This window comes from Macrotis lagotis, chromosome 3 (assembly GCF_037893015.1).
Source record: "Macrotis lagotis isolate mMagLag1 chromosome 3, bilby.v1.9.chrom.fasta, whole genome shotgun sequence".
NCBI lineage: Eukaryota > Metazoa > Chordata > Mammalia > Peramelemorphia > Peramelidae > Macrotis > Macrotis lagotis.
Genome location: NC_133660.1, coordinates 72200034 through 72215678, shown reverse-complemented (window position 1 = coordinate 72215678; position 15645 = coordinate 72200034). Strand labels below are relative to the sequence as shown.

At 39.9% G+C, this 15645-nt stretch overlaps 1 protein-coding gene across 1 annotated transcript in view; it reads right to left on the bottom strand.

Moving 5' to 3' along the window:
* The window catches only part of DCTD (dCMP deaminase), a 53887-nt gene extending 45642 nt beyond the window's left edge, over window positions 1-8245 (bottom strand). The window contains exons 1-3 of the mRNA XM_074228917.1: window positions 8184-8245; window positions 5236-5350; window positions 3648-3783 (exon numbers count right to left, since the gene is read on the bottom strand). Of these exons, the coding sequence (XP_074085018.1) occupies window positions 3648-3783; window positions 5236-5350; window positions 8184-8206 (274 nt within the window). The 5' untranslated portion in view covers window positions 8207-8245. The remainder of the gene's footprint in view (window positions 1-3647; window positions 3784-5235; window positions 5351-8183) is intronic.
* Window positions 8246-15645: the final 7400 nt, after the last annotated feature.

Below are 15645 nucleotides of genomic sequence, written 5' to 3'. Positions count from 1 at the left end.
CTCTGGTGAACCATAGAGGGAGTGGAAGAGAAGGTCTAACTATGAGGAACTTAATGATATTGAACTGTTTGTATTCCTGCATGGGAAGAAGATATTGAAAACTCATATGAACTTTCTCATTTAGAAGAGCTGTTAGAAGGAGCATATATAGACAGGACAGAGGAAGGAGTGGAATATAATATAATTAATATAATATAATATAATATAATATAATATAATATAATATAATATAATATAATATAATATAATATAATATAAAGATGGAGTCAATGGGCGATAAAGAAAAGTACTGGGAGGAAGGAAAAGGAGATGAAGAAGAAGCTAAGAAAATTCACATAAGAGTCAAGAAAAAGCTTTTTCAATGGAGTGGAAAGGGGGAAGGCAAGGGGAAATGAGTGAGCCTTCATTCTCATCAGAAATGGCTCAGAGGAGAAATAACATACACACTTAATAGCATGAGGAAATCTATCTTACCCTAGAGAAAAATAAGAAGAAAGGGATGGTATAAGGAGGGATGGGGGAGGGAAGGGGGAACTAGGTGATAGAAGAGAGGGAAGATCAAGGGAAAAGATACTCAGATACAACACACTTTTGGACAGGGCCAGGATGAAAGGAGAGAGAGAATAGAATAAATGAGAGTGGGGAGGCATAGAGTAGAGGTTCAGCTAGTAATAGCAACTGTGGGAAAAATATTGAAGCAACTTCTCTGGTGGACTTATGATTAAAAAAAAGCAACTCACCCCAGAGACAGAAACATTGGAATCTGAACACAGACTGAAGTACATTTCTCTCTCTCTCTCTCTCTCTCTCTCTCTCTCTCTCTCTCTCTCTCTCTCTCTCTCTCTATTCTTGGGGGGGGGTATGTTTACTCTTATAACAAAATTATTAGTAATGATAAATTAAAGTTCACTTGCAAAAAAAAAAAGATACTAAGAGTTGGTTGCCATTTCTTTCCACTGCTCATTTGACAGATGAGGAAAGTGAAGAAAACAGGAGCTCAGGGTCACACAGCTAGTAAGTATCTGAGGTCAGATTTGAACTCCAGAAGATGAGTTTTCCTGATTCCAAGCCCAATGCTTTCTCCCCTGTGCCACCTAACTTACCTTCCTTTGAGATATGTTTTACATATCTTCCCATGTATAATTGAGACTATACTACTTACCTTCTCAATGGGTCAGAGAGGGGCTGGAGGGAGGCAGCTGAATTTGGAACTCAAAATTCAAAACTAAAGAATGTTAAAAATAAATTTAAATTTTAAAAAGATGCAGCTCAAGTATCTATGCCTCTCTACACACACTATTAGTACCTTCTCCAAAACTACCTTGTATTTAACTACTTTCCATATATTTTATTTTCTATTGTTTTATTATATCTATTTTATTTCTAATTTTATCTTTCTATTCACCTTATGTTTATGTTGGATGTGCTTATACATATACTTGTTTTCTTTCCCATTAGGATGTTAAGTTCCTTGAGACTAGGGATTCCTTCAGCCATTTTATGCAGTCTTCAGTACTGTATTCCCAAACATAGTGCCTGCTCATAGAGGGGTATTTAATACATTCTTACTAGTTGATCAATACAGCCACAGTGCCCTAGTTGGACCATGAGAGCCACATGTTAGAGGCATTGGAAAATATCAGCAGAAGGGTACCTGATAGGGGAAAGAGACCCAAAATCATGGTGTTAGAGGGTTGGTTGAAAGAAGCAGGGATGTTAAATTGAAGAAAAGAAAAATGAAAGGATGGGATAATAAATTTCATATATCTTGGAGTCTGTTCTTCTTGGCCCCAGAGGATGGAATAAGGAACAATGAATGAAAGGAACTAAAGAAGCAGATGACTACAATGGAAAACATGATGGATTTGCAAACAGTTGGGGTTTTTTTTTTGTTGTTTAGTCATGTCCAACTATTTGTGACCCTCTTTGGGATTTTCCTGACATAGATCCTGGAGTGGTTTGCCATTTCCTTCTCCGGTTCATTTTACAGATGAGGGAATTGAGGCAAACAGGTTAATGGACTTGCCCAAGATGACACAACTAGTAAATGTCTGAGGCTGGATTTGAACTAGGATGTTCCTGGACTGGTGCTCAATCCACTGTACCATCTCAAATTCAAGATAAGTCACTTAACAGCTAAGTGACCTAAGGCAAGTCACATAGTTTTTGGTGAAGCAGGTTCCTCATTTGTAAAAATGGGAGGAGGATGCATTCAATAGACACTAAGGTCCCTTGTCACTCCATATCTGTGATCTTATAAACTTGTAAAGAGCCTTCAATAGTTAGTTCTCTGTTCCCTACTAAACAAGGTCCAAACTCTAACTTGCTTTTCAGGGTGTTCTACAATCTTGATAGGTGGTACAGTGGATAGAGCACTGGCCTTAGAGTCCGGAGTGAAGGAGTTCAAATCTAGTTTCAAGATACTTATTTGCAGGGCAGCTAGGTGGCGTAGTGGATAAATCACCTGCCCTGCAGTCAGGAGTACCTGAGTTCAAATCCAGCCTCAGACACTTAATAATTACCTAGCTGTGTGGCCTTAGGCAAGCCACTTAACTCCATTTGACTTGCAAAAACCTTAAAAAAAAAAAAAAAGATACTTATTTGCTACATGGCCTTGGACAAGTCACTTAACTTTGACTCACATCCAGGGCCAACACCAGTCATCCTGATTCACATCTGGCCACTGGTCCCAGATGGCCCTGGAGGAGAAAGTGAGGCTTGCTACTTGGTACAGCCTCCCCTCACTCAAATCCAATTCATGTGCTTGTCATGGCATCATCTATCTGATGTAATGGTCTTCTTTGAGAATGAAAGACAAAAAAAAATTATTAAAAAAAGCAAACGGGGAGGCTAGGTGGCGCAGTAGATAGAGCACCAGCCCTGGAGTCAGGAGTACCTGAATTCAAATCCAGCCTCAGACACTTAATAATTACCTAGCTGTGTGGCCTTGGGCAAGCCACTTTACCCCACTGCCTTGCAAAAACCTAAAAAAAAAAAAAATCTGATAGTTCCATATTCATCTAATATTGTTCCACTGCTTTCTACTCAAAGTTTCTCTGTACAAAGGAAGTGACTAGTTCAATAGAAAGGCCAGTAAGCAGAAGAGTCCCACCTAGGTACTATATTGTAGTTTACTACTGTGGAATAACACAGAACATCTGCATATAATACATAGCAATGATTCCCCTTCTCCACATTCTCCCTCATTCCTGTGTATTTTACTTCTATGGCTGAGCCAGCATCAGTTGGCTTTTTTAGGCTTGCCATGGTCTTTTCCAATGGTACTGAAGTAGACCAGAGAGACACAGAGAACTTTCTTTCATCATTTCTGAATGTCTGTGTGGCTTCAGTTCTCTTCAGGTAAATTCTAACAGTGTCCCTGGCTCTGTCTGTACAGCCCAAGAATCAGCTTATAGAGTAGTCACTTGTATAGCGGAACCCCAAAGGCAGCAGTTCTCTAGTCCCTCCATCTGCTGGACCTCTATAGAAATTGAGGGGTAGTAAGGTCAATAAATTCAGGCATGTTAATAGGATTCCCCTTCACTAGCTTTTGATATCTAAAAATGGAGAGATCTCACTGACTCTCCTATTTAATAACCGATCTGAGGTGAACCACATTAACACAGAGATCAGGTAATGTTCCTTACCGTAAGGGTATTTCGTGTCCAGTTTGCTCTCGGCCGTCCTCCTCCAGGGAAGCAAGTCATCACTGCATCCATTGGGCATCCCATTGTACCCAATTCCAACAATTTTGTTTTCTGCATTAACGATGCAAGCCCCAACCTAAGTTGAGGGGGGGAAAAAGACCAAATGATTTTAAGAACCAGACTTAGAATCAAGGAGATCTGTGTTCACATGCTACCTTTGACCTGAGGCAATCACTTAAGCTCAAATCTGTTTCCTCATCTGTAAAATGGGGCTATCTATAGTAGCGACCTCAAATAGTGATGAATTTCAAATATCATAGATATAATGCAGTTTGCAAATATTCAAGGCTATATTAATGTTCACTATTTTCATTATTATTACCATTTCATAAAGTTGCTGTGAGAAACAAACCTAGCTAGTTACTAGCCAACAAGGGCTCTTAAAAAAATTAGCATTAAATTTAAAAAAGTAACTAATAAAATTTCAAATAATAATATAATAATGTAATGGATAACACTTATCTAGTTCTTACAATAAGCCAAGGACAAGGCTAATACTTTGCAATTATCTTATTTGATCTTCCCAATAAAACTAAGAGGTATGTACAATATGAAGAAACTGAAGTAGAGGTTAAGTGACTTGCAAAGGTTACAAAACTAGTAAATGGGGGCGGCTAGGTGGTGCAGTGGATAAAGCACCGGCCCTAGAGTCAGGAGTGCCTGAGTTCAAATCCATCTAAGACACTTAATAATTACCTAGCCATGTGACCTTGTGCAAGCCACTTAACCCCATTGCCCTAAAAAAAAAAAAAAAAAACTAGTAAATATCTGAGGTTGGATTTGAAATCAGGTCTTCCTGATTCCAGACATAGCATTCTATCCACTGAGATAAAAATAAGCCATAGTGCAAGATACTGGCTTCTAGCCTCAAGGAGTTTATATCCAGTAGGAGGATATTAGATAATTAGTAATGACACTGAAAGGCATCATGGGATAGTGGGGATAGACCTTGCCTCAGAATCAAGAAGTCTTGGGTTTCAGTCCTGCTTTGAGCATTAAGAGAAACAGAAAGAATTGTGATAGTTCACAAGAGAGATCCTTTGATTTATGATTGTTGCAATAAGCAGAAAAATCTAACAAAACCGGAAATATAGTTAAGTCCAATACCACTGAAGTGAAAGCCATCGCAAAGTACCCTGTCTCATTAGAATGAGGTTTTTATATTCTCTGTATCTGTATCTATATTCCCATCCCTAGCACAGTGGTTCACACATAACTGGGACTTTGTACATTTTCCTTGACTGATCGATTGACTGACTGATTACCCGTTCCTCGATCCTGCCCCAACAATCTACCAGTCTTTCAACAAATTCCTGTTGCAATGAGGCAGTTAACTGAAGAACCTAACAAGGTACTTGGGCATCGAACTGTAAGAGAAGAAATAAAACTGCGAACATAGAGACGGTAGATTTATTCTAAAGCTTAAAATTAATGGTTAGTCTACTAACTTTTCCCTTTTCAGCCATTAATGCATTTATGTGCATCTCTGTGAGTGTGAGTGTATTACACTCTGTGTAATGGTCTTTACCTGGGAATTTGGATCTTTGCTCCTCTGGGCAGATAAAAAGGCCACAGCCATGAAGTACTCTGGCCACTCCAAATAGTCATCCCGTTTTTTACATGTTGTTTCACTGAGACTTGAGCTGCAGGGACAACAGAAGTAAAACAAGAATGATGATAATGATGATGATGAAGAGGAAATTTAAAAGACCAGCATCTCAGAAAAGCAAACAGGTCATTTTGAGTAACTAGGTGATGGCATAGGACCCAGGAGCACCAAGTCTGGAATCAGTAAGACTATGTTCCTAAGTCCAAAATTTGGCCTCAGACACTATCTGTATGACCCTGGGCAAGTCATTTAATCCAGTGTTAACTCAGTTTCCTCATCTGTCAAATGAACTGGGCAAATCATTCCAGTATCTTTGCCTAGAAAACCCCAAATGGGGTCACCCCATTTTCCACTCCAAGTGGGAAAGGACTTAATTGAATGCACAATAATTTATATAACATTTCTCTTTGGAAGTAACTTTAGCAATTTATAATAGCTAGACATGATGCATGGGAGGTGTTTTTTTTTTTGATTTGCCATTCTCTAGCTATGTGTCTTAGGCAAGTCACAATTTCACTGTGCCTCAAATTTCCTCAGTTGTAACATTAATAAATCAAGAGGACCTGAGTTCCAAATCAGCCTCAGATACTTATGAGCTAAGTGACCCTGAGCAAGTCACTTAATCCCGAATATGTCTCACAAAAAAAATTAGTAAAATCTATCTATAGCTAGATGATATAGTGTATAGAAGATTAATCCTGGAAGACCTGAGTTTTAATCCAGCCTGTGGGAAAGTCACTTAACCCCCCAAATTGCCTCACAAAAAACAAATTAATAAAATCTGCTCTATAACTAAGTGGCACAGTATATAGAGCAGTGAGTATGGGGTCAGAAAGGCCTGAGCCCAAATTCAGCCTCAGACATTTACTAGCTGTGTGACCCTGGGCAAGTCACTTAACCCCCAATTGCTTTACCCCAAATCAAAGTCACTTAACCCCCAAATTCTTTACATTAAGCCTGGAATCAGAAAGACCTAATTTCAAATCCAGACTCAAATACTAACTAGCTATGTGTGATCTTGGATAAGTCACTGACCTGCTGTTTAACTCAGTGTCCTTATCTGTAAAAGAGGTATCAAATGAGATCATTATAAAGTATCTGGTATCTAATAGTAAGTTGTTTATTATTATTATTATTATTATTATCATTTACCATTTCTGCAAGAATTGTATGATCTAAGTCACTTTGAAGAATATATATATATAGCTATGGGAAGTGAAGTGATTATTAAACAGGTAATAAAATTAAGAGCTTTCCATAAGAGTTTAATAAATGTTTGCTGGATGATAGTAGTGTGAACTCTAAAAGGGCCAGAGCTCATGAAAGGGGACCAAGAGCTTCACCTCCCTGAAGGTCATTGAGGAAGAGACGAGACTTCAGTAGGACGTACCTGTCTATGTTTAAGGACCAGACTTGGTGGGGAAGTCATGTGGAAACCACAGAGATGTGGTCTAGGAAAGGGGGAGGGCCTTCCAAAGCTGTGTTTAAGGGCCCAGTTTTTGAGGACAGAACAGAATGCTGTGGTAGATAGAGCTCTGGAGCTAGAACCAGCAAGATTAGGCTTCTAAACCTGAACTTGGGAGATCCAAGGAAAGCTGCTTAAACTCAGAATCTCAGTTTCCCTTGGCTGTAAAACGGAGAAAACTGCTGCTGCACCTATATCACAGGATTATTTTGAGAATGAATTGAGAGAATCCATAAAAAGCACTATGCAAATATTCAAGTACCATATAAATCTGTTAATATTATGATGAATGCTTCCTGAATGTGTGATGAAAAAAAAAAAAAGAAAACTGAACAGTACCCAGCCAAGCAAGGGCACATGGAAGCCAGTAATTCCTCCAGCAAAGAGGCCAAAGCCCATTTTCTAACAGAATGGAAACCCAGAATTGTTTTCTTTCTTTCTCTCTAGCTCCAGCCCTTAATGTAGTTTAGGACCCACCGCAGGCATTTAATAATTGTTTGTTTGGGGGATTGATTTTCCAAGAGGGGTGGCTCTCTACCATTCATTGATCCTCTCCCCAGAGACCACCATCTTAGGTTAGTTAGTAATTCTGAAAATAAAATCAATTGAATTGGGGCAGAAAGAGGCAGGGCATAGTTGTTTGGTGCTCAGGTAAGAGGCTCCTAAAGAGCTAATTTTCTCCCCTTTTTTATAACTTAACAGGAAATAGACCAAAGTTTTATATATATATATATATATATATATATATATATATATATATATATATGTCTTCTCCATTTCAGGATTTCTCTTAGTTTAGTAGCTGTACAATGGAAAGTACGGTGGACTTGGAACAAGGATCTTGTTCAAACCCTGTTTTGGCCTTCTACCCAGAGTGAGTCGCTGAGCCTCAGTTTCCTCATCTGTAAAATGGGAATGCAACCTTCCAGGCTGTCTGAATGATAACAGAAGCACTTTACAAGTCCTGATACAACGGCTCGCTACTAAGGTGCTCTGCTCGCCACGCTAGCCGGCGTGGGCGTTTATTGATCCGGACATCAGTTATTAATTACTGGAGTTTGAGGCGGTGGAGCTCTAATTACCCCCATCTTTCAAAGGTCCATGAGCAGGCAGGCCCTCTTCTTCCTCATTTCCCGGGTATTTCAGTGGGCCTGGGGGCAGGAAGGGGCCTGGGGTGGGGGGGGGGGGCCGGAGCCTAGGGGGTGAGCGTGACAATGTCAGCCCCGGACCCCGGCCGCGGGGGCTCCAGCGCCCTGCTTGGGGCCCGGGGCGCAGCGGGGGGGGGGGGGGGGCAGGAGGAAGGCGCTGGGGATGAGGAGAGGTGGAAGAAGAGGAGGGGGCACAGGATAGGGAGGGGAAGGAGGGTGAGGGAGGAAGAGGAGGAAGGAGGAGCAGAGCGTACCCTCCAGGCTGCTCCCCGCTCATTGCCACGCCGTAGCCCGGGCCGCCTTGCCGCCTCCACGTTTTGCCAACAAAAGCGGGAAGAGGCGTGGCCAGAGGAGGCGGGGCAGAGGAGGCGTGGTCAGAGGGCGTGGCCGGGGCGGGGCCGAGGGGCGGGGCCGGCGGGCGCGCTCCCAGCGGCCCCGCCCCCGCCCCGCCTGCGAGCTTGGGCCGGGCCCTCCCCGACGCTCTGCGAGCTTCCCCCGCGCTCCGGACTGGACGCCCAGGGAGCGCGGCGCCCCGGGGCTCGCCGGCTCCGCCTGCCTCCTTTCTGAGGTTAAACGCCTCCACGTGACAGTCCAGCTTCGGGGGTCTGGCCGCTGGGTGGAGAAGAAGGGGCCTGTGCGCCTTTTCTAACAGTCTGTACTGCGCACGGACCCCCAAACTCGCACGCCCCCATCCCACCCGCCCGTGACTAAAGGAAAAGCAGAATGAACTGAGGGCAAATTAGATGAGAGTAATGAAGTCTGAGGGGGCGGCTAGGTGGATAGAGCACCGGCCTGGGTTCAGATCCGGCCTCAGACCCTTAATAATCACCGAGCTGGGTGGTCTTGGGCAAGCCACTTAACCCCATTGCCTTGCAAAACACTTAAAGAAAAAAAAAAGAACTAAGTCTGAGTAAAGACACTTAAAAGAGAGGTCGGAAGCCCGCATGGCCTTGGTTCTGTGACCAAGTATTTTAACTCTGGATTTCAGTTTTCTAATTGGTAAAACGAGGAGGCTGCACTAGACAGAAGACTTTCCAGCTCTAAATCTTTGAGAAGCTTAGATTTTCACGATCCACACCCCTGGTCTCTGGTCCTCCAATAACTGCCCCTCTAAATCTGGAGCGTTGGGTTTATCCAAACAGGGCTCATGTTTCCTTATTACCCCATAAGCTCCATGTAGACAACGTCTTAGCAAGGTTTATTACTCCCCCAAAGCCTAGCACCATGCTTTGTACAGAGTAAGGGCTTAATAAATGTCTGCCAAGTTGAATTAAATTGAACATTGGCATAGGCACAATAAAACGACAAAAGAATTTCCTTTCCCTCATGTGCCGGGTGAGTGCACTGTCAGCAATCAATAAGTAATAAATACTGTAATAATCATGAGTCCTGATCTATGCATCACACATGTGAGCTACTAATCCAAACAAAAGCTTGTTAACTATATTAATTTAGTCCAACAGAGGAAGAATGATGAGAATGAGCAGTTGGCTGCTATCTCATTTCTCACAACAGCAGACACATCATTCTTTCTCTCCATGGTCCAGTCCATGGATTCAGTAATTAAATTATATACTGCTCTTGATAGATGCGGGGAAAGCAAAAAGAAAAGGACTTCTTTAAATATAGATTTTATTCTTTATCCCCTTGATAAAACTCAGGCTCAAATGAACAGCATAGGTAAATTTGATTATTTCCCATGTCAACTATGAGCTCTCTTAGACAAATGTCTGCTTTTATATGTCATTGCAGTCAAAATTTATTGTGAAAAATGTTGAATTCTTATCCTTCTCATTTATTCCCTAAACTTCCATTGAAATCTTATCACTACAGCCTCTAGGTCATCTTAAATTCATTCCTTTTTCTCTCATTCATAGCTGATACCTGGATAACCAATTGCCAGAACTGTAACTCAGGCACCTGGGGAAGTTTCGGTTGATTGGAGGTGGGTTTCATCCAAGATGGAAATTCTTAACCTTTTTTGAGTGTCGCGAATTTTCCTTTGGCCATCTGGTAAAAGTTTTGATAGGATTCCTTTTCAGAATGTTTTTAAATGCATAAAATACATAGGATTAAAAGGAATACCAATATATGAAATACAGTTCTCAAAAAATTTCTTAGATCAAAGTTCTCAAGTTAGAGTCCATGGACTCCAACTTGAGAACCCTGAGCTAAGAAAAGACCAATCTGATGTGTGGCAGAGATAGGCTTAAGATTTGTCATAGGAATTAAGAATGTTAAAGAGGTTGGGATGTTCAGAAAGGACAGGTTTTGGGATAAAGATGAAGACTTTGACCTAAGTGTTTGGGAGAATGTAGAGACCTGACGGTCACTAAAGACAAGAAAAGTCTAGATAAGATGGGGTTCAGGTAATGCCAGATTTGGCTGCTGAAGGACAATGAAAGGAACTTCTGAAAATGACATTGAGAACCAAGGAGCATGACAGCTAACGCCTCTTTCTGGTCCTGGGTGACAGCCAACCTATCAATTGATCATAGATTTGGAGCTGAAAGAGGTCTCTAAGTTCATCCAGGGCCAAATCACCTCACAGATGAAGAAATTGAATATGTTGAGGTTAAGTGATTTTCCTGGAGTCACAAGTATTTGAGGTAGGATTTGAATCCACTCTTTCTAACTCTATACTATAGCATGCTTCCTCAAAGCATGTGGTATCTTCAGGAAAAAAGGTTTCATTAATCTCCAGAAGGGGAAAGAACAAAAGAGAACATTATCTAAGAAGAAAGATTTAGAACTGGAAGGGACTTGATTTTAGAGATGATGAAACCAAGACTGAGAAAGCTGAAGTTTTCATTCAAGGTACTAGGATTCAAATTCAGGTCCCCTAACTCAAAAATCCATCTCTTTGCTGCAACACAGAAGAGGAAGACTTTAGAGAAGAAAGTGGAAAGGACCAGCAAGGACAGAAGGGAGGAGGCCTAAGGCTAAGTTAACTTTTAGGGTGAAGGGGGAGCCAGGAACAGAAGTCCCAGGACTCCTGTAATAGTCTCAGGACATCTAGATAGGACTGGTTTTCAAGTTAAGCAAAATGGTGGGGGTACGTCCTTCCTTGTGAAGGTCCTAGTGTTGCAGGGGGGAGAAAAGAGAAATATGAATGTAACAGAAACAAAAGAGAAATATGAATGTAACAGAAACAAAATTTGTAATCTTAAAGGCTATTAAGGGCAGCCAGGTGGTATAGTGGATAGAGCACCAGCCCTGGAGTCAGGAGGACCTGAGTTCAAATTTGACCTCAGACACTTAATAATTGTGTGGCCTTGGGCAAGTCACTTAACCCCATTGCCTTGCCCAAAAAAAAAAAAACCCTTAAAAAGGCTATTACATCTTGTCAATTTGTGTCAAGGTTCCCTACTTTTGAGATGTAAATGACTACCACTGTTTCATTGTTTAATGTAAAATTTATACCCTGAGCTCCTCTTCAACCCTCTGCCTAATTCCAGGTCCAGTAAGGGGGGAGGGGGTTCACCTTTTGATTTCTGTATAAGAGGAAGACCATAAAAATCTGGGTTGGACCTCCACTTTGATGCCAGTCTTCTCTGACTTGCTGGCTCAGTCAGCTCTGCTTGACTGCTCTTTTGTCTCTGTCTCTCCTTTACCTACCATTTTCTTATGTATTGTAACTTCTTTTAATAAATTTTTATTTTCTTTCTACTTGTTTTCCCAGGTCTGAATAATGAATAGGCAGAACCAAACTTAAGTAGCCAGCGTCCACACTAGGAGACCAGTTATTAGCCAGAAACACCTAAGAATTTACAGCCCAGGTATCTGGAATACAAGCAAACTGGCCTCATAGTCCCTTTTGATCACCATGTACACAAACATATGTTGTTCAGTCATTTTTCAGTCATGTCCAATTCTTTGTAACCCAGTTTGGAATTTTTCTAATAAAAGATGCTGGGATGGTTTACCTTTTCCTTCTCCAGTTCATTATGTAGATGAGCAAACAGAGACAAACAGAGGTGGAGTGACTTACTTGCCCAGTTTCTAGATTTGAATTCAGGAAAATGAGTCTTTTCCTGCCTCCAGGCCTGGCACTCTATCCACTGTGCCACCTAGCCTACAATATAATGAATCCAATCATTGCCCTGAGAACAATATATCACTTCTCTTTCCAAGACAGCCATCCCTTATAGCAAAGAATAAATAAAAAAACAATATTGGGGCAGCTAGGTGGCACAGTGGATAGAGCCCCGGCCCTGAGTCAGGAGTGCCTGGGTTCAAATCTGGTCTCAGACACTTAATAATTGCTTAGCTGTGTGGCCTTGGGCAAGCTACTTAACCCCATTTGCCTTGCAAAACAACAACGACAAAAAAAACCTAAACCAATATAGTGAAAAATTCTAATGTCAAAGGCAGTGTTCTATACCAGTGTTCTATACCAGTAGTACTTTACCTCTGCAAAAGAAGGAGGGGAGGTACAAGAGCAAACTTGCTTATATGTGACAATAAATGAAACCTTTCTGGGAAATACCCTGAGCAAATCTCAGACCAGTCATGTTCAGGGAACAGTAATGAGGCTTACCTGGCTAGAGTAGAATGTGAATAAGGAGGACAGAGCCTACGGACATACTTGGTGATTGACTGAGAAGTTTTGTGGTAGAAGCTGCTTCCATGTAAAATGATTTACTAATCAACTTGGTTCAACATAACTAATAAATATTTTTTCCTAATAGAGCTGATCACTAAATAATATTGAGTAACCCCAATTTATTTGTTTCAACAATCATAATTAAATTATATCTTTTTTCATTTGAATCCTTCATTTTACCCTGGCTCCATCTTTCTGGATCTGTATAATGTATTAATAATCCCTCCTAACTTTTGAATTATCTGCAAATAAGCTAAGCATTGCAACTGAGTTTAAATATGGACTCAGACACATACTAGCTGACTGACCCTAGGCAAGTACTTAACAAGTTTGCCTCAGGTTCTCATCTGTAAAATGAGGTGAAGAAGGAAATGGCAAACCAGTATCTCAACCAAGAAAACTCCCAAATGGGGCCACAAAGAGTTGGACACAATTGAAGCAACTGACCAACAATGACAAGCATTCCATCTATAGTTTCATCTGATCCTTAGCTGTTGATAAAGCACTGAACAAGATAAGGTGGAGGAGAAATCCATGAAACTCATCACTGGAAACTTCCCACCCTATGATCAACATAGCTCTTGAGGAAGTTATTTAATCATTCTAATTATAATATCTTTTTTGATTTGTCCACAAGAATGTCATGAGAGACTGTCAAATACCTTGTTGAAAAGCAAGCATATGAGGCCTACAGCATTTCCTTGAGCTACCAGTCATTGTCAGAAAAGGAAATGAGGAAATTTTGCCATTAATTTTTTACATTTTTTGTTGGGTAAAATGACATCCTTACAGAGAGAAGATAGATGTCTGTGTCATTAGAAAACATCCTCTGATTTTATGATATATGTTTGGTGTCAATTTAACTTTTTAAAAACTTATGTTGAGAAGTGCTCTGCAAATGCAAGCTATTTTTTTAAATAAAATACTTAATTTTCACAATTTTCTATTGATTAACATAGTATAAAAAAACCGATAAAAAGTAATAATTACCATCCATGACTAAATTGTAAGCTCCTGAGGGAAAGAATATAATACTATTTTTCCTCTTTAGTATGAACATAGCTAGAGTTGAGTGGATATTTATTTATTGTTGGGTTGATTCATTAGCAGTCATCATGTCCATGCTAAAACAAAAATGTGACCCCTGGTCCTTAATGACATCTTAATTTAGGGGCCTACCCATTTTCTTTAGTTCAAGAGTGGTCACTTTTTAAACTTCTATTTTCAAAATTTCTAAAGTCATGTTATAGGTCCAAAGGAGTTTCTTTCTCCTTGCCAAACCCCAGTTATTACTTTGAAATACAAGTCAACCTTGGTCTAAGCACAGTCACTTAGCCCAAGTGCATATTAGTACAATCTATTTATTCATGGTATTGACAGAGATCTGTATCCGATATTTTGGTTTAAGCAAACCGAATCCCATTGCCTCCATTAGCTGCTGCAACCATAGGGCTACAGAAATTCCTTGTTCCCAGTCAGTACAATAGATGTTATTATCAAGCTGTTGCAAATTATTAATTAACATTCTTTTTTAATAACTGTATAATTCCATTTAAGGTCAGAATAATAACAGAGCTAGCATTTACATAGTATCTTAAGGTTTCCAAAGTACTTCACATAGGTTATTTTTATTATCTTCACATCATCCTCACCATCATTTTCATTTTCCATATAAAGAAGCTAAATCTGAAAGGGCTTAGGAGGACGTCTCTAATAAGTGTGAGACAGGATTCAAATTCAGGTCTTCTTGATACCAATTTCAATATTCTATCCAATGTGCCACCTAGAAGCCCCTATGTAATAACTAATAATAACCCAAATTTATCAAGGACTTTAGGGTTTCTAAAATTCTTTAGCTTCTATTATAATTTCATATTATAAATTCTGTCACAATATTATAATATATTTATAAAACATATGTATACATACACATAAAATATATATATGTATATAAATATGTATACATACACATATATATCATTTGATCCTTACAACAATCCTGTGAGGGAGATGCTCTTTATATCTATTTTATATAAGAGGAAACTGAGACCCATAGAGATTAAAGGATTTATTCATCATCACAAAACTAGTAAGGAATCTAATAGGAAAGTACTGTCTCTCTGAAAAAGAAATGGAGGGGAGAAGGGGGAAAAAAAGATAAATTTGCATGATAACTTTAATTTTAAAAGAATAGTTGTACGTAATTGATTTGCAGTTTCAAGTGCAATCATCTTTTTTTTCTTAAATTTTAGAAAGGTTTTATTTATTTTGAATTTTGAAGCTTTTCTTCTAATCTTGCTCCCCCCACCCCACCCCCCACAGAAGTCAGTTTGTTAGTCTTTACATCATTCCCATAGTATACATTGATCTAAGTTGAATGTGATAAGGAAGAAACATATAGTATAGTCTTTGGTCTTTGTTCAAACTCCACAATTCTTTCTCAAGATACAGATGGCATTCTCCATTGCAGATATCCCAAAATTGTGCCTGATTGTTGTCCTGTTGGTATAAGCAAGTCCATTAAGGTTGATCATCACTCCCATATTGCTGTTAGGGTGTACAATGTTCTTCTGGTTCTGCTGATCTCACTCAGCATCAATTCATGCAAATCCCTCCAGGCTTCCCTGAATTCCCATCCCTCCTGGTTTCTAATAGAACAATAGTGTTCCTGCACATACATATACCACAGTTTGTTTAGCAATTCCCCAATTGATGGACATTCCCTCAGTTTCCATTTCTTTGCCACCTCAAACAGAGCTGCTGTGAATATTTTTGTACAGATGATGTTTTTATTCTTTTTCATCATCTCTTCAGGGTATAGACTCAGTAGTGGTATTGCTGGATCAATGGGTATGCACATTTTTGCTGCCTTTTGGGCATAATTCCAAATTGTTCTCCAGAAAGGTTGGATGAGTTCACAGCTCCACCAACAATGTATTAGTGTCCCAGATTTCCCACAACCCTTCCAACATTGTCCATCGTTCTTTCTGATCATATTAGCCAGTCTGAGAGGTATGAGGTGGTACCTCAGAGATGTTTTAATTTGTATTTCTATAATAATTAGTGATTTAGAGCAATTTTTCAAATGATTATGGATTGCTTTGATTTCC